At 37.3% G+C, this 26,435-nt stretch overlaps 1 protein-coding gene and 1 pseudogene across 1 annotated transcript; both read left to right on the top strand.

Annotated features, from left to right (window-relative positions):
* LOC119821695 overlaps window positions 1-4,150 on the top strand; it is a 33,312-nt pseudogene extending 29,162 nt beyond the window's left edge.
* Window positions 4,151-4,557: 407 nt separating this feature from the next.
* On the top strand, window positions 4,558-25,491 carry Serinc1 (serine incorporator 1). The gene is made up of 10 exons (XM_038339449.1): window positions 4,558-4,700; window positions 8,803-8,964; window positions 12,951-13,120; window positions 14,013-14,092; window positions 14,315-14,452; window positions 14,992-15,161; window positions 15,259-15,349; window positions 22,003-22,147; window positions 22,249-22,479; window positions 24,023-25,491. Exons 1-10 carry the CDS (start codon window positions 4,662-4,664, stop codon window positions 24,156-24,158), a joined length of 1,362 nt encoding a protein of 453 aa, XP_038195377.1. The 5' UTR covers window positions 4,558-4,661; the 3' UTR covers window positions 24,159-25,491.
* Window positions 25,492-26,435: the final 944 nt, after the last annotated feature.

Genomic DNA, 26,435 nt, shown 5'->3' on the forward strand with positions numbered 1-26,435 from the left:
AGATTTTTTTTTTACTTTATTAGCTTCAGTAACTTTTTACTGAGAACAATGGGACAATGTTGTTGACAGAGTTTTCTGTCCCACCCCAATCTTGTAGCCGTTTAGTCCCAAAGAAACACACAGAGGTCTATATTAATTGTAAACTGGTTGGCCTATTAGGTCAGGCTTCTTATTAATTAACTCTTACATTTTAAATTAACCCATAATTCTTGTCTGTGTTAACCACATGGTTTGGTACCTTTTATCAGCTAGGCATTCTCATCTTGCTTCCTCTGCATCTGGGTGATGACTACAGACTGGGAATTTCTCTACCCAGAATACATACACACACACACACACACACACACACACACACACACACACACACACGGAAACATTACTTATTATAGTAGAGGTATTGCAGGTAAAAGAGGAAGCTATTAGTCTGAAAATTATAGTATGACAATTCATTAGCTATATAAAAAATTAAAATATCATTTTACTTAGGCATGTACCTGAGGTACATCAAGATTGCCAGGTAATAAATATTCAAGTATTTAAAAAAATTCTGGCAAACCACTGGCACCTAGAACTCATCCAATGAGAAGATTTGTACAATGAAAATCAGTAAATGCTACTTAGTAAGGCCCTCCCATCTTCTGGAGGTTACCAGCATATTACTGGTTGAACATCTATCTTACATTATATATGGATAGGTTAAAATTTAAATGTACAAACCAAAACTCAAGGCTTAGAAAAAATATACAGAGGAAAACCTCTTTTAAATCTTGAGATTGGGAAAAAAATTGAACAATAAGTAAAGTTATGTAACTCAAAGACAAATTTGCTAACTCTGTCACTTAAAAATAACTTTAAAACTACATCACAGTAGTTACTAAAGTATAGTATTTTACAAAGTAGGAAAATAAGCACAGACTAAGGAATGGTAATTTCCCACTCTATATTTTTCAAGAAGATTCATATTCAAAATTATAAAAAGCTATCCAAAAATCAATAAGAGAATAGTCCAGTTGTAGTCTTTTTAAAGAATTAAAAGCGAACTTTATCTAGTAGAGGATATACTAATGTGCAATACGCACAGATAAGTTTTCAGCATCATCAGTCATCAAGATAACGTGAAGGCTTTCCACTTTTTCCAAATTAAAAGTGATAAACTCATATATTAACCAATATCTGTACAATACAAACATCTCTGGAGAAAAGGTGACCTGAGAAACCTAATTTTAAGAGAAATTTGCAGTGTGAAGGCAGGCAGCAAACTGAAACTACTACAGCTGGCTGTACCCTAACATTTGCTCATGTCTTCATTTTTCACAGTAGAGAACCTGGAGCAACTCAATTTACAATCTTTTATTTTATGCAGACAGAGTTAATGGTCATTATATATTTCTCACCTATTAGTGCTTCTAAAATGTTTCATATTGTGAAGAAGATGTTTAATTTTTGAGTAACATATTAGAGTCATATGTAAGTGGCATCCATATGAATGTTTGCGCGTGCATGTGTGTGTGTGTGTGTAGTTCTTTCTTGAAAAAATTCTTATGCCAACCTTTGCTTACATACCATCTCTTCCCTCTTCTGTTCCCACATATTTGCAGATTCTCTAAAATGTCTTTCCAGCAATAGTACAGAATAAATTTGTGCATAGAAGTCATGATCTTTGTAATTAATTCATCACTTTATTATTTGATACATGAGAAAAATGTTCTCATGTAAATTAAGAAATGATGGAGACCAGAAATTGCAACTGAGTAGGAGATCTCTAAATGAACAACAAAGATTAAATGCTATCTAGGTCTCCCTCAGAAAAGTATCAAATGTCTAACTTTAATAAGTTAGCTGATTATATCTCTCCTACAGATATAGACAAGAGAATATAAAGGAACCTGGAGAGAATCACTTGAGAAATTGACACACCCCTGGCGGGTGGGGAAGAAAGAAACATAGTCTGCATTGATTGCCCATGGATTCCTGTATGTGATGCTAGAATTTGCGATTGTAAAAGCACATATCCTATTTAACCCTCACAATTCTATATAGTTAATTTTCATAGCTATATAGCACTAATGAAGATGCTAAAATTTTAAGAAATCAAGGATCTTACTAATGTTGTCTTAGTTTCCGTCCCTCCTTCCTGTCCTTCTCTCCTTCCTTCCTTGTTCCCTTTCTCCCTCTCTTCCGTTTTTACACTCTTCCTCCCTCCTTCCTCTCCCTCACTCCCTTCTTTCCTCCCTTCCCTTGCTGTTGTTGTTGCTACTGTAGCAGTGATAAAAATACTCTGACTAAAAAGTTTAGGGAGAAAGGGCTTATTTTTAGCTCACAACTGCAGGATATAGCCTGTCATGGTTCTGTTCACAATTAAGGCCCTTATCAATTAGAATAATCAGGATGATCCCCATAGGCTTGACCAGAGATTCTGTGAGATTGACAATCAATACTTACCACAATAATCGGTTTCTTTAAAATTTATACTAAAACCAGAATTTAAAACTAGGGTAAAGGAGAGTATAGAGATGACATTATCAATCACACAAGTGCAAAGTAATAATTTTTCCCTGATAGTTATTTGTCTTGAATTTTGAGGCTCTATGTTCAGAAATCTTCTAACGTCAATGTTTTCCATTGGTATGGAACAATATAGTATCTTCAACTATAAATGGAATCACTCTACATTTTGTAGATAATTTTTTTATTTCCAAGCTTGAATTTCCAAGTACGAGCAGGCTCATTTCAGACACTTAAAAGTTTGAGGTGCTCAAGACACACTGATTTTCTTTTATTTACAGTTCCATCCCTTCTGGCGGGGAGTGGGGTAGGGGGTGATGGTGGTGGTGGTCTGTGTTAGTTCACAGTTTTAGTCTACCAGATTACTAAGGGTTACTCAGCCCCTTCCTATGAAATTTTTTGTCAATCTTATAGACATTTTCTTTTCTTTTTAAAAATTATTTATATTGCCGGGCGGTGGTGGCGCACGCCTTTAATCCCAGCACTCGGGAGGCAGAGGCAAGCGGATCTCTGTGAGTTTGAGGCCAGCCTGGTCTACAAGAGCTAGTTCCAGGACAGGCTCTAAAAAAAGTTGCAGAGAAACCCTGTCTCGAAAAACCAAAAAAAAAAAAAAATTATTTATATTAATCGTTATTTCAAAGTGTCTCAAACTATTTTCATAGAATATTTTCAAGGGCCAATTACAAAAAATAAGAATCAACACTCTCCAAGGACACATTTAAATCATGCATAGGTCACCAAAATGAGAATGTTCATCTTAAGTTTGGATAGCTGTCAGTAAAATCACTGCACTATAATAAAAATCTTAATTAAAATGTTTTCCACGTACAAACCATGTAAAATCTTACTAGGAAAAGAAGTCAAAACGTGCACCAACAGTAAACAGAAGATCTAAGAGAAAGTGTCATACTTAGGGGACGGGGAACGGTTATGTGCATCAACTGCTTATGTAAATAGAAATGTATCTCTCTTTTCCTCCGGCGCACTACCGACGGTCCTGTTGTCATCATAGGTCGCCGCCCCGCCCGGTGTTACCGGTATTGTAAGAACAAGCCGTACCCAAAGTCTGGCGTCTGCCGAGGTGTCCCTGATGCTAAAATCCGCATCTTTGACTTGGGATGGAAGAAGGCAAAAGTTGATGAATTCCCGCTTTGTGGCCACATGGTGTCAGATGAATACGAACAACTCTCTTCCGAAGCTCTGGAGGCTGCCCGTATTTGTGCCAACAAATACATGGTAAAGAGTTGTGGCAAGGATGGCTCTCATATTCGAGTGAGGCTTCACCCTTTTCCTGCCATCCGAATCAACAAGATGTTGTCCTGTGCTGGGGCCGACAGGCTCCAGACAGGTATGCGTGGTGCCTTTGGGAAGCCCCAGGGCACAGTGGCCAGGGTTCATATTGGCCAGGTCATCGCGTCCATCCGCACTAAGCTGCAGAATAAGAAACATGTGATTGAGGCTCTTCGTAGAGCCAAGTTCGAGTTCCCTGGCCGCCAGAAGATCCACATCTCAAAGAAATGGGGTTTTACTAAGTTTAATGCAGATGAATTTGAAGACATGGTTGCTGAGAAGCGACTGATTCCTGGTGGCTGTGGGGTCAAATATATTCCTAATCGTGGTCCCCTGGCGAGCCCTACACTCCTGAGGGCTTTCACGGTGCTCTCCTGTACCCTACCAAATCATGTTCAGTAATAAATCTCACATCCAGTCTGCTTAAAAAAGAAAAAAAAGAAATGTAAAGGTGAACACAAAACTAGCTGGAAAGGGACTTAAATCCCAATGGGAACCGATCTCTGAAAAAGCAGAAGGAGAACAGTTCTGAGCTCTGCTAACGTCCAGTACAAATAGAAGGTAAGCAAGTGTCTTCCCTTAGTCTACTCGGCTAAGCAGGCCGGCTCAGCAATGCCAGAAACCTATTTCCGGGAGAGCAGCCAGGTCGCACTGCTGAAGAGCCAGCCGACCTGCTAGTCTGGCGCAGGCGCACCACGGACGCGTCGCCGCCGTCACTCCGCCCTTGTCTGCGAGGAAGTGACGCAAGGCCGAGGGGCGGGTGCGTTCTGCGCCGGAAGTGCCTGCCAGACAGTAAATAAGCACAGAAAAGCAGAAGACGCTGTCTCCATCTTGTCGGCAGACGTTGGGCCAGCGACGCGGAGGCCATGGGGAGCGTGCTGGGGCTGTGCTCCGTGGCGAGCTGGGTAAGGCGGCCTGGTGCGGACCGGTGCAGACCGGCTTTTCCGCCTTCCTCCGGTCTGAGCGGGGCCCGAGCCCAGTGAGGGCGAGGCCGGGCGGGTAGGGGAGCCGCCCGAGCAGATAGCGCCCTATGGGAGTTCTCTCTGGAGTCAGCCTCTGCCGTCGCTACTCCAGCTCCTTCCTTCGGTTGGGCGCCGCGTCCCTTTCTGTCCCTCGTGCCCGGCGACCTCGCACTGCGGCACTGTCATTCCCGGAGGCCTCTTTGTTCTGACGCGCAGCCTCCAGGGAATCGGGCCCGTTATTTGGCACAGCTTGACAGCAGTGTCGATGTAGCAATGTCGTTTTTGAAATAAAATAGTCTAAACTCTCTCAGTGCCCTCTTCAGCTTTAGTGGCTTGACTGTGCATACTTCCAAATTGGTATTTCTAGAAAAGCTGTTCGGTTCTTTGGTACTAAATATTCTTTGTCATCAACCGTGGGCGTGCAATCTGAAACTCGATGCTTTAAAAAGAAGGGTATGTTGCGTTTTCGTTAGACAATAAAAGCGTCTTTAGTGTAGTGGCAAGATTTCGTAACCCAGATAGCACAGACAACCCCATTCCCCAATAGTCAAAACATTAGCAATACAGGTTAAAATAAAGAGCTTCATTGCTTTGGGTGGGGCATTTGGATTAAAATTTTACTCTTCAATCTGTGATTTTTTAGTTTAACCCATAACAATTTTCTGGCTAACCAAATGATTCCATTACATGTACATTAACCAACGTACTGGCTAATTTATATGCTGCGTCTCTTAAAACATGCTTTGATATAGCTTGAATTATAAATGCTTGATTTTTATCAAGTACTATGTGGAACTTCTTATTCCAACAAGCTATTCTCTTGTATTTCTGTTTGCAGTTGGCTTTGGAAATTTGACTGCAGAAGTTAAGAGAGTCTAATGAAATTTGTTGAACCTTTTATGCAGAAGGCAAAATTTGGTCCCATAAAGATTAATAAATAAGGGCCTGGAAAGACAATTCAACTAGCTAGTGTTTGATGCTTCTGCTAGATAATGGGGTTTGTTTGGTTCTCAGCACCCACACTTGGCAGTTCACAACTGCCTGTAACTCCAGCTCCAGGGAATCTGGTTCCCTCTTCTGCTCTGACTCCCTTGTCTCCCATGGGAACATGCTACCACGCAGACACGCATGCACGCACATAAGAATTAGGAATAGTTATTATAAAACTTTTCCTTTTTGATTTGTTATTTAATTTGTGAAACTAGAATTGGTTTGGTTGTGATAATGGCATAAAATAGTTCTATTGAGGTCATAGAGATAGAGGGATATGAAGTCCCCATTTTATTATTTTCCAATTCAATTTTGAGTACCTATTTTTGGTATCAAGGTCAGTGTTTTATTGACTTTTTTTACATTTTAAGGAATTTTTTGTATACATGTATTTTAAGTCAAAATGGCTCTGGAGATTAACATGGGATAAGTTACATTACTACTTTTACCACGTAGACTGCCTGTTTTGTTCACTAAAAGAATGCCTTTGGGGAGACGGACACTGCCTTGCCATCATTCGATCAGCACCCTGAAAAGGTAGCAACAATATGCAGGGTTAAAGCTGATAGAAGCTAGGGTGCCACGCGATCCTACTTCCTGATGACTGATCTGAGGACTCATGGTGTGTCATTTGGATCGTCCCTTTTGTTCCATGTTCTTTTCTCTATTTTAATTATGGCATTTCAGTGCACATCTGTAAGTAGAATTTGCCCTATGACATACGAATCCATCTTTTTCACATTCTCCAGTTAATATGCTCATTTACTTGAAAGCTTTGATAAAGTAAATGTTTATTCAAATATTCCTATATTGAAATCATTATGTCAAGTAACCCATAATTGAAAGATTTGCTTCTTGAACAGGTTTTTGCAGACTTAGTCAAATTTAATAATTTCTCCCACCTCGTTCATAAAAGAATTTTAGAACATTGTTACTCAACAAAAAGAAGTATGAAAGAAAATTACATGTAAGGATCTCTGGACCTTTTATCCATTCCTAAATCTACATGTACCACCAGCCACTAATTAATATACCTTTCTCTAACCTGAGGTCAGCATTGGTGTTTTGAATAGAATTTTTTTTTAATAACTAGACCTTGTAATCAGTTCTCTACCCAAAATAGTTAATGTGGTTAAATAATTAAGAAAGAAGTAGGAATTACCAGATACTGACTTTGTGCCAACCACTGCTCCATTTTTATTTTGTATGCAATGACCTTTGGGGGGGGTGGATTATTCATGGTTGCTATGGGACACAGAACATTTTGGTGGGACTTGTCAGCTTTGACTTTATGAGGAAATGATCTAGTTTTGCTGTTTCCAGCAGAAAGCTCATCTAAGGCTGTTGGTGCACCTAGAGAAAACTCGTAGCTTCCTGTCTGCATAGAATACCTAGATTTGGGGAGCCAAGTGTGGAGAAGTGTCCCATTCTACATATGAAGTGTGATTTTATGTAGTTAAGATGTTGTCAGCTCTACTCGGTGTTCATTTATCTACCAAGAGCCTTGCTTTATTCTCCTCAGTTTTGTCTTTCACTCTGCGTTTTACATCTTTTGTGCCTGTCTCCTATGTTAGCTAAGATCCTCACTGTAAATACAAAGCCCCTTGCTTGCCTTGTTTTAGATAGTAGGGGAAAATGCATTCGATTTAAATGTAGATGAGAAGAATAGGTATTTTATTAATTACTTTGTTCAAGCCAAGGATATTTTATTCCAACTCTCCAGGCTGAGGGTACTATATTTCATCCAGTCGCTTCTCTTCACTTATTGAGATGACCAAGTTGAGCTTTTTCCTTAGTTTGTGAATACTGTGCATTAAATTGGTTGGTTTTAAAAGTTGAGGCATATTTTTGCCCCAGACTAAAACTTATCTTGGTCACAATATTCTATTCCTTTTATATTTCTGCTTGATGAACTAAAATTTAGTTAAGAATTTTCATGTTCATGTTCAAGTTGATATTAATCTGTTGTTTTCTTGTAGTATCTTTGGATTTAGTACTAGTAGTTCTTGTTCATGTTTTAAGTAAGAATATATATTCAATATCTCTGATAGTTTGCATCTTTTAGATTTGATTTCTTTGCTGGTTTTGCCCCTAAAAATGTCCCTCTTTTGCCTTAACTTTTGAACACTATTTTCATTGACTACAAAATTAAAGTTGTTTTTTTCTCTCTCTCTCTTGCAGTACTGACTTTTGTCTGGAAGTATTTCTTACCATCAATATTTTTTTGTCTTTGTTCTCTATATAATATGCCCTTGTTTATATTATTTTTGTGTGCTTTTAAGATTTTTCTGGTTATTACTGCTTTTAAGCAATGTTATAGTGTTACTTAGTATAATTTTTACCATATTTATTTTACTGAGATTTTATTAATTTGGATACATGAATGTGTAGTTTTTATTGAATTGATAGAAATTTGGTAATTATTTCTGCAGGATTCTTCCTTTTTCTTCTGTCCTTCAGGGACTCTAATTTCACTAACATTAACTGCTTAAAATTGTGTCATATGCACTGATCCTTATTAAGCATCTCCATCTCTTTTTATGTTAGATCATTTCATATCTGAGCTAGTGTTCCCCCGCACACACACACACACACACACACACACACACACACACTCACTCACTCACTCACTCACTGATTTACCATAGTGTTGTGGTGGGTAGTATTCCTCCATTCTGCACTGTTCCCTCCATCTTCTAGTGTTGAGAATTCCCAGAATTTTATGACTGTACTCTTATCTGGGAGGCAGGGGCTGGAGGTGAGCTTAGTAGCTGTGCTGTTGATGAATATTTCATTTCTTAGTTAAATTTTGGTTATTGTTGGTTATTTTTCTTGGTTTTAAATAATTTTACTACGTATAGAGGACATTGTTTATTGTTTGACCCTGCTCCATTTCTGCCTTTAGGTTTTAGAGCATATAGATAATGTTTGTGAATCAGATACATTGAGTCTTTTTTAAAATTTATGTCACTGTTTATCTCCCCTTTCAACAAATAGAATGTACATTTTTATTGAATCATTTTAAACTCTGCTGATCTTTAATATTTTTTCCCAGATACCATGTTTGTGTGGCAGTGCCCCATGCCTGCTGTGCCGATGCTGCCCTAGTGGAAACAACTCCACTGTGACTAGATTGATCTATGCACTTTTCTTGCTTGTGGGAGTTTGTGTAGCTTGTGTAATGTTAATACCAGGAATGGAAGAACAACTGAACAAGGTCAGTCTTTTGTTTTACTGTTGATGAACTAAAACTGTAGAATATACAAAAATAACTTTTGGATAATAAAATAATATAAAAATACAGTAATATATAATCCTAATTTTAGTAGTTTATATTCTGTTAGGAAAGACAAACAATATGGAGTAGCTTGTTCAGTTCTATGATGGCAGCACAGAAAATGTTCTTTGGTAATTTCTATGGTTGTTGGTTTCCCACCAGAACTAAATAGTAGATTCCATTACTGAAGACATCACATGCTATAGTCTTAGGACATACAGAAATCAGGTTGGAAGTGGTCTGGGTGCCTCCTTCCTTCTGAATAACTCTCGTCATACCAGAAAGTGTTATTCAGGCTCCTGGGGAAGAATTGCCATCAGCAGTCTTACTTGGTCCAGTGGCAAGCCTGTTAGAGATGACCAGTTACTTTGTGATTAGATTTGAGGTCCGCTCCCTTGGAAGGAATTTATATCTGGTATTGTAAATTCTTTTACTATAAACCTCATTGAAAGCCTGTGACTAGAGACTATTAGGCCTAGTGGGGGATGCCACAGTTACTGCTTTACTAAATGGGCTACCCACCAGATTTCCTTCTAAGTAGCTGTTCTTCAAGCCTATAGATGAGTAGTATTGTCAGTTTTGATCAGAGAAGCTTGTTTTTACACCTGCAGACTGTCTGCAGTACTTGCAGAGGTCCATAAACTAGTTGGTGTTGAAAATAACTGAAGGTTGAATGCTCAGCCATAAATAGGTTATCTGTGTCACTGCTTCCAAGGCTCAGTGAACATTGCTCAAGTGGGTTCGGAAAGAATGTAAGAGCCAGAGGAAAATGAAGAGTGGTATCAAATCCCAACTTTCAGGCATAACATAACTGTTTACAAACTCACAGGATCTGGTTGTATTGGACCCACTAACATTCAGTAATGGAGAGGGGAGGAGCTCACAAGATTCTTCCTCTTTGTGAAATCTATGTGCAGTTAGTAGTTGTTGAGAGAGTGAAAGACATTTTATTCAGTGGTGTAGCCAGTGTTAAGATGCTCATGGTCCTGTAGAGAACCCTTCAACGCTTCTAGAAACAACTCTAGTAAAACTCTTTGGGTCAAAGAAAAAACAAATGATATGGAGGTAGGAGAAGGACAAATAGGAAGAGAGCAGGGATCAGCAGGAGTGGGAGGGAGTGTGGTGGGGGATGGGGTGAATATGATCAGAGTATGAAATGTCATGTTGAAAACCATGAGTATAACTAATATATCAATGAAATCAGGAAATGACTTTGGTGATGTCACTGTAATTGGAAAGGGATTTGTGTATGTGTTTTCTTTTTGTTTCTGAAAAGGGGACATTTTAAAAATAAGTAAAACTTAAGTGCAATGCCTGAAAATGAGGAAGCAACAATGACTAGGAAAGGTTTTGAGAAAATTGTGACTAAAGATTAACTTTGTAAAGACAGAAGCCAAGTGCTTAGATCTAGAGGCTTGGTATAATAGAATCAGTGAGGGAACAGGCCTCATTATTGTTGAAGTTGTAGTGAATGAGTCTGGCTGGCATTCAGATATTGGTAGTACTAGAATATATTAGCCAGATTCTGGTTCTTAGAAACTAGGGGAAGTACTTTTTTAACCTAGAAACAAGGGCTGGAGAGTCAGCTCAGTGCTTGCTGCTCCTCCAGAGGACTAGAGGTTGCTTACTGGCATCCACTGATGGGTGGCTCATGACTGCCCAAACTCGAGCTCCCAGAGACCTGATAGCCCTCTTCTGACCTCTGTAGGTGCCTGTAGTCATGTTCACATATGCACACTCAAAAAAAAATAAATCTTAAAGAAATGAAAATAAAGTCATTTTCAGTTTTTTTTCTTCTTCAGTGAGTTGGCTTATAGGAGCAGAAGGGAATATATAGTTTATAACATGATGACTTAAAGTTACTGTATCACATACCTGTGTGTATGTAGTTCAGGCTGCTAAAACAGTAGTATTATGAAAATGTGGTTTAACAGAAATTTCTGTCTTACTTGCTTGGATGAGGGATATTTGAAGTAAGGGTGCCAAAAAGGTTTAGTTCCAGTAAAGGTCTTCTGTTTGCAGTTGACCTTCTTACATTTCATGTCATAAGGAGAGAAGTAGCAGGCTGTGTCATGCTTTTTATATAAAGGCACAATGTTAATCTAATTATTCCCCCCTTCCTAATCTTGCTCTATTAAGGATTAGAGTTACAAGATAGAATATTGAGGCCAATATTAGATGGCTTAGTCACATGGCTAAATGCACTTGCTACCACATGATGGAAAGAGAAAACCAGCTAACTCCCTTGAGTTCCATCTGGTCTCCAAAAATGTACTATGGTGCACATACATAAATTAATTTTAAATATGTGAATTTTGGGCAGATGTTATGGAGGCTAAACACTGTACATCTATGAAGAAATAGAAGACATTAATTCAGATCAGAGTGAGTACCCGTTTTGTGAGCTGGAAATTGAAATCCAGGCAGCATATGCTGTAGAAACCCACACAGGATTAGTGATGCTAGAACTTCCTCAGTAGTTCTTAAGGGAGTTGACAGAAGCCTAGCACTGGAAGAAGCAGTGAGAAAAACCATGAGCATACAGGATTTAGACAGAATTGTTGGAAAGACTTTTAGTATACAGCTATTGGATCTGAGTGGTAAAAAGCTAATACCTAAAATTTAATATTCTTAGAATACTGGGACTAGGTGTGGGAAGAATAGTTTATTCTTATACTTATGATATGTGTCGTTTCAAAAAATACTGACACTTAAGTCACAAAAGCTCCTTTTTGTGTTCAGATTTCACTGTGACTTTGTATCTGTGAGTGTGTGTTGGTGGAGACCCATGTTGCATGGGAAGGACTCTGTTACTGCGCCTCTCCACCCCTGCTCAGTTACCTTTCTGAAATGGTCGCTGCTATTTCTCAAGATTCTGAATTAAAATATGAATATGTTGTCAGCTCAAGTTAAATCAATAATGTACTCATAATGAGAAATAGAACTTAAAAGCCTTATTCTAAAAATGGATTTAAATAGCATTAGCTTTAAAAAACTATTTTATATTCTCTGTGGTCTCAGAAGTGACTGTTTTATGCAATTCTTTAAGCTTTTGTTCATTTCTTCCCACCTAACTTATGTAATTCAGTACATCACAGTAGAATGCAAGTCCTAAAAATTTACAATTATGGTATGCTATCAGTAAGTGCATTTTTGTTTTCATGTAACATTCAGATACTTATTTAAAGAAGTAAAGTAAATCTTCAGCTCAAGATAATCATTTAGCCCAAATGTAGCCATTTATTATTTGCTCATTTGGAAGTTTTCACTTTTTTTTTCTTTTTGTGAGAAAAAGTCTCACTATGTGTTGTAGGAGGCCACTTGTTTGTTTCCAGGTGCCCAGAACTGACATAATAACACAGAAACTATATTATTTAGATCACTGCTTGGCCAATCACTTAAGTGTATTCCCATCTAGCTCCTATATCTAGAATTAACCCATTTTCATTATTTTATATTTTACTGTGAGGTTTGTGGCCTAACTGCAAGGTTCCAGCTGGCAGCTACATGGTCTCCTGACTCCACCTTCTTCCTCATAGCATTCAGTTTAGTATCTGTGTCATGCCCCCCACCCCCAACCTCTGTTCTGCCCTTCCAGGCCCAAGACAGATTCTTTATTAACCGGTGGTATTCACAGCATACAGATGGGGAGTCCCACATCAACTATGTAACCACAGCTGACTTGGACCTATGTGTAGACTAGGCTGACCTCGAGATCATAGAGCTTTATCTACTTCTGCCTCCCTCAGTGCTGGAATTAAATGCTTGTGCTACCATGCCTGGCCCTAACTTCCCCTCCCTGCATTAAAATGCAGCAGGGTTATTTTGTTTATATATATTTTTATGGCTTGTAAAGTAGATTACAGTTTACATGGAAGTTTTAGTTTATGAAAAGTATTGACCATAAACCCATTTTGTTTTCCTAGATTCCTGGGTTCTGTGAGAATGAGAAGGGTGTTGTTCCTTGTAATATTCTGGTTGGCTACAAAGCTGTGTATCGCTTGTGCTTTGGCTTAGCCATGTTCTACCTTCTCCTCTCTTTACTAATGATCAAAGTGAAAAGCAGCAGTGATCCTAGAGCCGCGGTCCACAATGGGTAAGCATTGAATTATGTGAGAGAAAAATCTGTAGAACCTGTCTCCTGGTAATTTTGAATTTATCCAAAGAAATTTCAAAGCAAAATCATCTGACCATAAAAACTTTTAAGAATGCCAGTTGATTTTACTAGAGAAAGTCTTGCTTTGGATATTAAATAGTGGTGGTGAGTCATTTATCAGCATCAACTCTGATGATGTATTTTAATTTTAAAGGAGGATGTATATATGTGACTAAAGGAAGACGTAATTGCTGCCTCTTAGCTTTTAATGAACCGGCCCTATTACATAGAACCCTCAACTCCTACATCTACAAGGCAGCCAAATAGAAAGAAACCTTATTCCTGAACAGGCATTGATTCTCTAGATGACTGTTTTGCACAACCTGTTGGGGGCGGGGGTGCTAATTTAATCGGTCTCTTTTAATATTGAATATTTCATCAGGTAGTTTATTTCAATGTTTTATTTGCTTCTTTTTCAACATGCTACGCCAAACACGGAATAAAAATGTAATATTACATAATAAAAATGTTCTGTAATAGGCTTTTACCATTTTAGTTACTGGCTGTCTTAAATTACTGTTTTGGATGTAGGCAATTTCATAATTTATTAAAGCTATTAATTTGTGAAATTAAATTGTACTTTATATACTGATATATTATCCAGTTCAGTCCTCTGGAATGAAACCAGTATTCCCAAATGAGTTGTTGGCACACCTTTCTTAGACTGTCTTTACAGTAGCCTATGTAATGGTCAGGGTTTGTTGTTGTTTTTCAGTATATGCTTTAGATTATTTATTATTATGTAAAATGTAACTTCTTTAAGTGATTCTGAAAAGATTTACTGTTTATTTGTTGGGTGCTTATTATTAAAATTACGTTTCTTCTGTCTTAGGTTTTGGTTCTTTAAATTTGCTACAGCAGTCGCAATTATTGTCGGAGCTTTCTTTATTCCAGAAGGCACTTTTACAACCGGTGAGGACTTAAAAAAAATTCTGTGATACTTTTGTTTGTTTGTTGTAAAGGAAGCCATAGTAACTGCTACCTGGAGTTGTTTATTCTTTTACTGTTTGGTTTTTCTTTTTTTCCCAAGTTGCAAAATCAATTTCCATAAGTTTTGTATCAAGATTATTAAGAAAAGTAATAAAAAGTAAAGCAGTCATTCCTTTGCTTAAAATATGCTATTTTTCCTTTCAGTGTGGTTTTATGTAGGCATGGCAGGTGCCTTTTGTTTTATCCTCATACAACTAGTTTTGCTTATTGATTTTGCCCATTCTTGGAATGAATCATGGGTTGAAAAAATGGAAGAAGGGAACTCAAGGTGTTGGTATGCAGGTAAGCTTTTCTTTCATGGAGTATCCTCAGTATAGTGAACACTGATGAGAACAGATGGTTTGCAGGGAAATCCCTTAGCATTTTGTGTTTTAATTTCCTATGAAGTGGTTTTCAGTTTATGAGTGACTGTATCAGCAATTTGTAGAGAATTACTAACTAGCACTATCACTTTCTCTTTTACTAGTAATGAAACTAGAAGACCCCTGAATAGATAGCATGATATTCAGAGTCTGTTGATTAAAGATTTTTGCAGACAGATTTCCCAGTACATTAAAAAGGGAATTCTACTAGAAATAACATAGAATTGTGTTAATTCATCAACAGCAATAAACAGAAACAAACAAAACCTTTGAAACACTTAATAAAAGTATAAAAGATGCCCAATACCTAAGGGGATTTCTGTATAGTATAGCTGCATTAACAAGCTTGAGTTAATTGGTTAGTTACATAAAATAAAAGATTTATTTTAAAACAAGTACCATGCTGAGTATATAATATTTTTATTAAAAAATCTAATAATTCAATTTTTTCTTTCGCAGCCCTGTTATCAGCTACAGCTCTGAATTATTTGCTGTCTTTAGTTGCCATCATCTTATTCTTTGTCTACTACACTCACCCAGCCAGTTGTTCAGAAAATAAGGCATTCATCAGCGTCAACATGCTCCTCTGCATTGGTGCTTCTGTAATGTCTATACTGCCCAAGATCCAGGTATGCACTCATTTTTATGACGCCTTTAACTTTATAAATTTTCATAAAACAGAATGTCAGATATTTATTTGCATTACTTCATATATTTTGTTTGTAGGAATCTCAACCAAGATCTGGCTTGTTACAATCTTCAGTAATTACAGTCTACACAATGTATTTGACATGGTCTGCTATGACCAATGAACCAGGTATATTTTACTTATAATGAGTCTTGCAGAATTGACTTTTTATTTCAAACTCTTCATTTTAAGGGGGGAAGTTCCTTAAATTAGGCTGGTAGAGGAGCGGACCATGTAAGCAGTACTACTTCATCTTTAAGGTATCGCTGTTTTTATTTTTACTTTGTTTTCTCCTTCACTAATAAAATGATATAGTTTTAAGAAATCATGGAAATATATATACTTAACATTTATAGTATCTAAGGTAGTTATATGTAAGAAGAAATAAAGTATTTTTAATTTTTTTTATGTTTTGTCTGAGACAAAGCTTCACTTTGTAGCTCCTGCACCATGCTCTCTCATCAGCCCTCATGCTCAACCTCCAAATGCTGGGTATGCACCACTCCTGGTTTAAGTGCTTTTTCAGTTGTAAATTTAATTATAGCCTTTTCATGGTTTTTTTTTTTTTTTTTTTTTTTTGGTAACTATTTTGCAAATAGATAACTTGCTTTGTAATGAATTTATGTACTCAAGTCACACTAAGTCCCATAGGAAATAAACTTCTGTATGTCTTGAAAGAACAGAGAAATTACATTTTTTAGAATTTTTTTCCTATAAAATCATATTTGTATAAAATATTTTCTCTGACTCTCATCACTGTTTACAAACTGATTAAATACCTTTTCAGTTGTTATAGAGACAGGGATCTTAGTGTATAGAGAATCTCCCCGCCCCCCCCAAAAAAAATAGTTTTAAAATATCATTAATGATTTCTTTGAGATGTTAGCCTTATGTAGTTTTCTTTAATAAAGTGGAGATTGAATATTTAGATTTTTGGAATTAAAACTGAATATGTATTGGGTACTTAAATGTATGCTTATCCTTTTAAGATGGCAAAGAAATTCATAGGAAAGGCAGCATGTTGTAGGTTAAAAGATCTGCATTGTTTTTCTTTTCTTTTTACAAAGTGGATTTTATTTCCTTGCGTTTTATGAGGATAATATATTATAAATATGGACACAAGTATTAGCCGAATGCGTTAAGGCTGTAGCCAAAGGTGATTGGTTGAAAGCAATAATGCTTAAGGGGTTGTATTTCTTTTTTTTTTTTTTTTTTTGGTTTTTCGAGACAGGGTTTCCCTGTAGTTTCTAGAGCCTGTCCTGGAACTAGCTCTTGTAGACCAGGCTGGCCTCGAACTCAGAGATCCGCCTGCCTCTGCCTCCCGAGTGCTGGGATTAAAGGCGTGCGCCACCACCGCCTGGCTAAGGGGTTGTATTTCATCACAGCATCCTTCCTTTCTAGCTTACAAGAGTAAATGCAGTAAAGTTCATTGAAAAAAAAATCTCTTTGTTCACTGTCTGTGGGAAGAGTGAGAGTTACCCTTTGAGTGGTACCAATAGTAATTTCTGATTTAGCCTTTGTTCTACTGAATAAATAACAAGCACGACCTGCAGACCTATGGTACCATTTTACCAAGATTAACTCCTGCAACCCGCCAATGCGTCCAGTGTATCATGTTAAGGTCACTGTAGGATTCTATTTTTTTCATTTCTTTTTCTCATACGATGTATCCTGATTATAGTTTCCCCTACCTTTGTGTGTTGTTATTTCAGGTGTAAAGCTAGCCAAGTGGCAGCCGGGCAGGACGAAAAGCAGGCCTGCTTGTCTAATCACTACATCTACTCTTCCCAGTTCCTCCCCATCTCGCCTCCTTTCTGGGTCTACTCTGTGTCTCTCATTAGAAAAGAACAGGGTTCTAAGAGATAATCAAACATAATAAAATAAAAGATGAAGCAAAAACTATCATATAAAGTTGGACACAGCAACCCAAGAGGAAAAGAATCCCAAGAACAGGCACAAGAGTCAGAGACTTGCCGGGCGGTGGTGGCGCACGCCTTTAATCCTAGCACTCGGGAGGCAGAGGCAGACGGATCTCTGTGAGTTAGAGGCCAGCCTGGTCTACAAGAGCTAGTTCCAGGACAGGCTCCAAAGCCACAGAGAAACCCTGTCTCGAAAAACCAAAAAAAAAAAAAAAAAAGAGTCAGAGACTTGTCATGGCCAGAAGTCCCATAAAAATACTAAGCCAGTAGTTATAATACATATGCAAAGGACCTGGTACAGACCCCCTGTAGGCCATGTGCTTGCTCTGTGTGCCTTGATTAATTCAGAGGTCCTTGTTCTCCTGGTGTCCTCTATCTTCTCTTTCCACATCTGATTTTACAGATTTCTGGCTCTGAGGGGAAGTTTTAATGGAGATCTTCCATTGAGACTCTCCACATGCCTGGAGGGAGAGTTTTTTTTTTTAAGACCAGTATGTGTGGATTTACTCTAAGTCTTTGGACTACCTAACCTGTGGTTCTAGGTTACTCAAGCAATGTCATGGTGTCAGATATGAGTTCGTCTCATGGGGTAGGCCTTAGGTCAAATCAGATTGGTTGGCTAACTCTTCACAGGTTGTGTGCCACTATTACCCTAGCATATTTTGCAGGCAGGACAGATTGCAGGTCAATGGTTTGGTAGCTGGGTACCCTGCAGAGTACCTTCCTTCACCAAAGAGACTAGAACATAAAGGTCTTTGTTCTATGAGTTGTGTGGGTGTTGTCCTCAGCAATGGGGGCCCTGGTAACAGTCTACAGAGAGCAACTCTTTTGTCTTAGCAACAGCCTGGGTTGTTTGGAGATTTCCCTGGGAAACACTTGGCCAACTCAATTGAATGTAACCCAGTCCCACCACTGGAAGCCTCCCCTGGCAACAAGAGACGGACAGTTGAGACTTCATAGCCCCCTTTACTAGGAAACCTCATTAGGATCACCTTCATATATGCCAGGATGTTTACACTGTATTAGGTTTCCACCCCACCCCTTGAAGCATCCTCCCAATTCTAGCCATCTCTACCTCCACCCACCCCATCTTTTTTTTTTTTTTTTAAATATTTATTTATTTATTATGTATACAATATTCTGTCTGTGTGTATTCCTTCAGGCCAGAAGAGGGCACCAGACCCCATTACAGATGGTTGTGAGCCACCATGTGGTTGCTGGGAATTGAACTCAGGACCTTTGGAAGAGCAGGCAGTGCTCTTAACCTCTGAGCCATCTCTCCAGCCCAACCCACCCCATCTTCCCCTCTACCTGATTCTACTTCTTTCCCATCCTGACCTGTACCCAGTTTGCCCTAAAATCTTTTCTGTTTCCCCCTCCCAAAGAGACCATGCACCACCACCACCCTCGCACCCCTCCTCTTTACGTAACCTCTCTGTGTCTATGGATTGTAGCTTGGTTATCATTTACTTAATGGCTTATGTCCACTTACATGTGAGTAAATACCATATTTATCTTTCTGAGTTACTGTACTCAGGTTTAATTTTTGTCTAGTTCTATTTACCTGCAAATTTCATGTTGCCATTTTTTAAATAGCTGAGTAATACTTCATTGTTTAAGAATACCACATTTTCTTTCTCCATTCTTCTGAGTGACATATAGGTTGTTTCTAGTTTCTGGATATTATGAATAAAGCTGCAGTGAACATGGTTGAGCAGATGTCCTTGTTAGGATGGAGAGGCCTTTGGCTATTTATAGTTGAATCTTAAGGTAGATCCCAACTTTCTGAGAAACCACCATACTGATTTCCATAGTGGCTGTACAAGTGTGCACTCCCACGAGCAGTGGAGGAGTGTTCTCCTTGCTCACCAGCATGAGCTGTCAATTGTGTTACTGATTTTAGCCATCTGACAGGTATAAGATGGATTTCTCTGTTGGACAAGATGTTGAACAGTTCTTTGTTTCTCAAACATTGAGATTCCTCTAGGGGGAATTCTGTTTAGTTCTGTACTCCATTTTTCCTTGTATCATTTGGTTTTGTGCTATCTAGTTTAAGTTTTTTGTATATTTTAGTTATTAGTCCACAATTGGATGTGGATTTGGTAAAATTCTTTCCTTGTTTTGTAGCCCACCACTTTGTCTACTTGACTAGTTTTATATTGAGGTCTTTGATCCAGTTGGACTTGAGTTTTGTGAAGGATGATAAGTATGGCTTTAATTGCATTCTTTGACATGCGGGCATCTAGCTTGATCAGCACCATTTGTTGAAAATGATATTTTCCATTGTAGTTTTTTTTGTTGTTTTTTAAATCAAAACCCAGCAGTTTATTATTGTTCAGGGTTATTTTAGCTATCCTGGTTTCTTGTTTGTTTGTTTGTTTTTTGGTTTTGTTTTTCCTTATTAGGCTGAGAATTGTCCTGTTGATGTCTGTAAAGAATTGTGTTGGAATTTTGATGGGGATTACACTAAATCTGTAGGCGCCTTTCGGTAAGATGGGCATTGTTACTATGAGAGATCTTTCTATCTTCTGATACCTTTTTCAGTATTTTTCTTCAAATACTTGAATTTCTTGTCACATAAGCCTTTCCTTGTTTGGTTAAAGTTACTTCAAGATATTTTACATTATTTGAGGCTATTGTGAATGGTGCTGTTTCCAATTTCCTTTCCTGTCTGTCAATTGCCTATAGGAGGGTTCTGATTTTTATTTATTTATTTTTTTAATTAATATTGTATCCAGCTGCTTTGCTGAAACTATTTATCAGCCATAGGAGTTCCCTCATACAATTTCTAGGGTCATTTATGTACACTCTCATATTACCTGCAAATAATACTTTGGATTTCTTCCTTTCCAAATTGTATCTCTTTGGTCTCCTTCAGTTGTTTAATTGCTTTAGCTAGAACTTCAAGTACTAAATTGACTAGATATGGAATGAGTGGGCAGCCTTGTCTTGTTCCTGATTTTAGTGGAATTGTTTTGAGTTTCTCCCCATTTAATTTGTGTTGGCTAGTAGCTTGGTGTAAATTGCCATTATTATGTTTAGTTATGTCCCTTGTATCCCTAATCTCTTTATTTATGGTGTTAGATTTTTTTTCAATGTCTTTTCTGCATTTAATGAGATGATCATGTGATTCTTTTCAGTTTGTTTATATGGTGGATTATACTTACAGATTTTCATGTATTGAACCATCCCTGCATCTCTGGGATGAGTCTACTTTGGATGATCTTTTTAATGTGTTCATGGATTCAGTTTCCAAATATTTTATTGAATATTTTTGTATCGTTCATAAGGGAAAATAGTCTGTAATTCTAAAAGTTCTATGTTGAGTCTTTATGTGGTTTGGATATCAGGTTAACTGTGACCTCATAAAATGAACTGGGCAGTGTTCCTTATGTTTCTGTTTTCTGGAATAATTTGAGGAGTATTGACATTAACTCTACTTTGGAAGTTTAGTACAGTTCTTTGCTAAAAACATACGGCCCTGGGATTTTTTGGTTGTTAGAATTTTAATGACTGTTTTTATTTCGCTAGGGGTTTAAGGTTTCTTTGTTTTGTTTATTTAATATTGGGTTTAATTTTGGTGTATGGAGAAAATTAACCATTTCTTTTAGAATATCCAGTTTGGTGGTATAGGCTTTTTTAGTATGTTTATATTTAAATTAATTTTATTTCATATAATATATATATTCTCTGGATTTCATCAGTGTCTCTTGTTATGTCCCCATTTTCATTTCTGTTTTTGTTAATTTGGATATTCTCTCTCTCTTGTCTATTAGCTAGTTTGGTATAAGGGTTTGTCTATCTTGATTTTCTAAAAGAATCAACTTTTGTTTCATCGATTCTTTGTATTCTCTTTGCTTTTTTTTCATTTCAGCCCTCAGTGTGATTATTTCTTGCTGTCTACTCTTGGGTGTGTTATTAAATTGTTATGCTAGTATGAGATCACTTCATTTTTTATATAGGCACCCTGTACTGTGAACTTTTCTCTAGCACCCTTTCACTGTCCCATAAGGCTGGGTATGCTGAGTGTTATTTTCATTTAATCCTAGGCTTTAACTTATTTCTGTTTTGACCCATTTTTATGGGTCAGTAGTAAACTGTTCAGTTTCCTGAGTTTCTAAGTTTTCTTTTGTGAATAGGATGCAGGGAGTTACTACAGTTTTCTTCTCTCTGTTGAGATTTGTTTGAGATATGTGATCAGTTCTGGACAAAGTTCATGAGTTGGAGAGAAGGTAGAATCTTTCATGTTCTTTAAAAAAAAAAGTAGGTTCATTTGGTTTTTAATGTTTGTTAGCTCAATTTTTCTGTTTAGTTTTCATCTGGATGACCTATCTGTCAGTGAGAGTGGGGTATGGAAGTCTCTTACTGTTAGTACATGAGGGTCAGTATGTGATTTCGGCTACAGTAGTGTTTCTTTTACAAACTTGGGTATCCTTGTGTTTGGTGCATAGCTGTTCAGATTTGAAATGTCATCTTGGTGAATTTTTCCTTTGATGAGTATGTAGTGTCCTCCCTGTTAGTTTTGGTTTATTTTGTTAGATAATAAAATGGCTACATTAGTTTGCATTGTATTTCTAAATGTACTACCTTTAGGTAGGTTCTCTAAATTCTATCCATTTGTTGATCAAGATATCTTGGCTCTCATAAGGTTAGAAATAAAGTGATTTAAGTTTTCTAAACAGTTCTCTAAAAGTTAGGCAGAAAAAAACCTTTAAGTGTTACTATTAATACATACAAATTATGCTTAAGTATGTAATTTGCTTGTGCCTTTTTAAATCTACCCTTTTTGTTTCCATGGGTTAAATATGTCCTAATTTTTTTATCTTGCTCTAACATTTAATTTGACCTTAATGTACTTTATAGAAACAAATTGCAATCCAAGTCTACTAAGCATTATTGGCTTCAATACCACAAACCCTGTTCCAAAGGATGGGCAGTCCGTTCAGTGGTGGCATCCCCAAGGGATTATTGGACTGGTTCTCTTCCTACTGTGTGTGTTTTACTCAAGGTAAGAAAGTCTGCAAACTATACTTTCAGGTGGTGTATTTGTGTAGATTAAGGAATTATCTATTTTTAAAAGTTGTTTCTTTCCCTGACTTTTTCATGCAGTATCCGTACCTCCAACAATAGTCAGGTTAATAAACTGACTCTAACAAGTGATGAGTCAACACTAATAGAAGACGGGAATGCCAGAAGTGATGGATCCTTAGAAGATGGCGATGATGTTCACCGAGCTGTGGATAACGAAAGGGATGGCGTCACTTACAGTTACTCCTTCTTTCACTTCATGCTTTTCCTGGCTTCACTTTATATCATGATGACCCTTACCAACTGGTACAGGTACTTAGATTTTATGTTAACTTCAGGTAATTGTGGTGGATTTTTCATGACTCTGTTGTAAAGTGTGTGACAGTACGTACTTGAGTGTGCATGTATGTCTATGTGTAAGTAGGTGCATATGTACCTATGTGTGAATGTCTATGTGTAAGTAGGTGCATATGTACCTGTGTGTGAATGTTTATGTGTAAGTAGGTACATATGTACCTGTGTGTGAATGTCTATGTGTAAGTAGGTGCATATGTACCTGTGTGTGAATGTCTATGTGTAAGTAGGTGCATATGTACCTGTGTGTGTGTGTATGTCTATGTGTAAGTAGGTGCATATGTACCTGGTGTGTGAAGGCCAGAGATGGAACTCGCGTGTATTCCTCAGGTACTGAGGTGGTATGGAACACCAAATAGACTAGGTTAGCTAGCCAGAAAACTCTAGTGATTATCTATTTCCACCCTTACCCTGCTGGAATGATAAGTGAGTGCCTCTGTTTCTGGCTTATTAAAAATGCGGACTCTGGGAGTCAGAATCCAGTCTTTATGTTTGCAAGGCAAGCCATTTCTCAAGCGCCAAAGTACTTTTTAATCCTCTCATGTATTTCAGTATTTAGTTAAAATTCTGAGAGAATGAGAAATGCAGATTTTACTTCCTTAACAATTAAACAAATGTGGTTGTTCAAATTTTGAAGACAGTTATAAATAGGAAACTGTATATAACCATGTTTTAACAGAAATGCATGTAATAGTTGATTTAACATAACGTTTAAATTTTTAATTCTGTAAATTTATTGCTAACATACTATAGTAATAGTATACAGTTTTAAAAACAATGGTTCTTTTAAAACTAAATCATTAAACTGGGCTGGTGAGATAGATGACTTTAATTAGAGCACTGGCTCCTTTTCCAGAGGTCCCAGATTCAAATTTCAACACTCATATGGTACTCAATATTTTAAATAGTATGAAAGATTATTTATAATACCAGCAAAGGGTGGAGAAAAACATTCTAACCTGATGTTTTTGAGGCTAGTGCTTACTCATTTTTTATTATGAAAGTGTATTTTATCAAATTCTTAAACTACATCTTAGTTAAGATGTCTCTCTCAGTAATCAGTAACTTTTACTATCAGATAATGATAAAAAATTAGTTCAAAGAGAGGTATATTTCAGTTTGTATGCAAAAATCAGCTAACATAAGGATATGTTTCCTTCCCCATCTGTCAGATTTGAGAAGTGGCATTAGCTGAGAAGGGAGGCCTATAAACCTTCCAGTTTTGTATATAATAATCACGTTATTTACTCAGGTGTCATCTGCTCCTATTTAATATCATGTAGAATTACATATGATGCCTCAGAACTGTGTGAAAAATCTGCTTCAGAGTTCTGTGCTGTGCTCAAAGAAAGTCTTCCTGATGCATCAGTACGGAAGGCATGGCAGCAAGATGAGCTGCTCCATACAAAGGAAGCCTGAGTGAAGGGACTTAGTAGCTTGATGGCTTAGTAACACAATTCACTCACCAAAGTAGTCACTTCTGCATTCCCTCAAATTTTAGGTATGAACCTTCTCGTGAGATGAAGAGTCAGTGGACAGCAGTCTGGGTGAAAATTTCGTCCAGCTGGATCGGCATCGTGTTGTATGTTTGGACGCTGGTGGCACCACTTGTTCTTACAAATCGTGATTTTGACTGAATGGGACTTCTGGCATGAAAGCCCATCTTTGCTCATTGTTTATTTGACATTAACAGTATTCCCAGTTTTTGTAAACTTGTATGTGTTGTTGTATAACTGTTTTTCTCTTGCATGAATTAGATTTACTCTGCCATTATATCTACATTCTTGCTTAGTATATGGATGATATGGATTGTAAAGGGAGAATTTTGAATAAGGTGGTAAACTAAGGAAAGACACGGATAGGCATATCATCTGCTCTGTACATATGAAATTAAAAGTGAAAAACAAGAATTCTTGACAGTTGTTTTCAAAATTGTGTTAGAGTTTATGCTGTCTTAGAAACATAACAGTGACTGCCTTTTGAAATACTTGGTATGTTGCCTTACAGAAGACTGCAAAGCAAATACCTGTTCTGAAATTATGTAAATTAGTCAAAGCTAGTTGTCTGGAAAAATGCAAATTACTTCAGGTTTGTCAGGATGTTCTCTTACTAGGTACAGAATGCTCACATTCAGTGCAAAGAGTTTAGGATATTGAGGGAGGCTATGGAACAATAGGAGCTTTTACAGAAAGTCTCTGGTAGCAGGCTTTAAAGTGGATACTCTTAGATCATGAGATCTAATTCATGACTTTAGGAAAGGGTGGCCTTTACAAACATACAATGATGGATTTCATAGAGTTGTTAGCAGTTCCGAAACATTTACACAAAGTTTTGAAAAGGAAAATCATGTTTGAAAATTTTGAAACTAAACATTTGCAAATCAAAGCTGGGAAAGCTCTGACAGGACGTGAGGCACTAGGCTCTGCGTTAGGTACTGAAGATCTAGTCCACCTCTAGAGAGAAGCTGAAGCACAGGCTGAGTTAGTGGCAAAGTTGAGAAATTCTAAGTTTGCCAATACTAGCCAACATACTAAAAATTTTTGTATCTAAAATACATAATTCACTTCATAAATCATCAATGGTAGATAATTTGTGTGATGTGTATTGCTGCTGTTCAGCATGCTTTTTATCCAAACAGGAAGGCCAGGAGTATAATGAACTTGTAGAATAGACTACTTATGTTATATTACACTACACATTTAAACATGTTTAAAATGTTTGTATTTACTGCCATGTAATTGAGAAAATAGTCAAGTTGAAAATCAGTATGCCATTTAATTTAGATAAAAATGCTTATTTATGTGTAAATTAGCACCAAGTAAAGCTTACATTTGCTTCTTTAAAAATATTTATTCTGCACATGGAATATAATTCCTGTTAATTTCCCAAACTTACTCTGTATTAATACTGTGTTTCACAATTTTGAACTGCTGTGTTCTGCCTCTTAAATAAATGAATTCAGAGAAAATATGTGGTGGTAGTTCCTTAGCATTAGTTCCTTAAAACATTAGGTGGCTTGAACTCAAGATTTCTTTTTTCCTTTTTGAAGAGAACTGGGCTCTAGAGGAAATGCCCACCTTCTGCCCTGATAATTGAATTATTTTGAAAGTAATTTTACCTCTTTTGTCTGTAAATGAATCCTAAAGTTGGGTCTCAAAAGTAAAAGTGGTGTTCTTACCCTTGAAGACCTTCAGTAGTGAACCAGGTCAGTCTGGAGAATGGACTTTCTCAAAACTGAAAATGCACACCTCTGTGTCCTCCCAGCCATGTTTTTAAAAGTGGTGGTCAGTGTGTTGAATATAATTGTCTCAGGGTTTCTGTCGCTGTGATAAAACCTTGACCATAAACAGCTTGGGGAAGAACCTATGCAGAGGCTATGAGGAGTGCTGCTTATTGACTGGCTTGCTCCCTATAATTTGGTCGACCTGCTTTTATACCAAATTATATGGGCTGGGCCCTCCTACATCAATGACGGTTTAAGAAAATGACCAGTAGGCTTGCTAACTGGTCAGTATAGCTGGGCATTTTCTTAATTGAGGTTTCCTATACCCAAATGATTCTAGCCTCTTTGTAGTTGAAGTAAACTCTAACTAGTACATAACTATAATGATAAAATACCTGTCCGTGAATAATATTAACTTTCTATGACTATAAATGAATATGTGTAAGAACTTAAGAGTCCGTCAAGGTATCATGCCCACAAGGCCCACCTTCTTTAATTTCCATCACCAGTCCTTAGCATTCTGGGAACCATGCCATCAACAGGAATATTTGACAATTACAGGAGTTGCTAAACTTTTGATATATTTTGTTTCAAAATTCTTCACTGAGTTTCTACAGTATTTAGGCAGGTATTGTGTGTGGGAGAATGGCCTATATTTTGTCAATTATATTTTAAATAAACGCTGATTGGC

Source organism: Arvicola amphibius, chromosome 8, assembly GCF_903992535.2.
Source record: "Arvicola amphibius chromosome 8, mArvAmp1.2, whole genome shotgun sequence".
NCBI classification, from domain to species: domain Eukaryota; kingdom Metazoa; phylum Chordata; class Mammalia; order Rodentia; family Cricetidae; genus Arvicola; species Arvicola amphibius.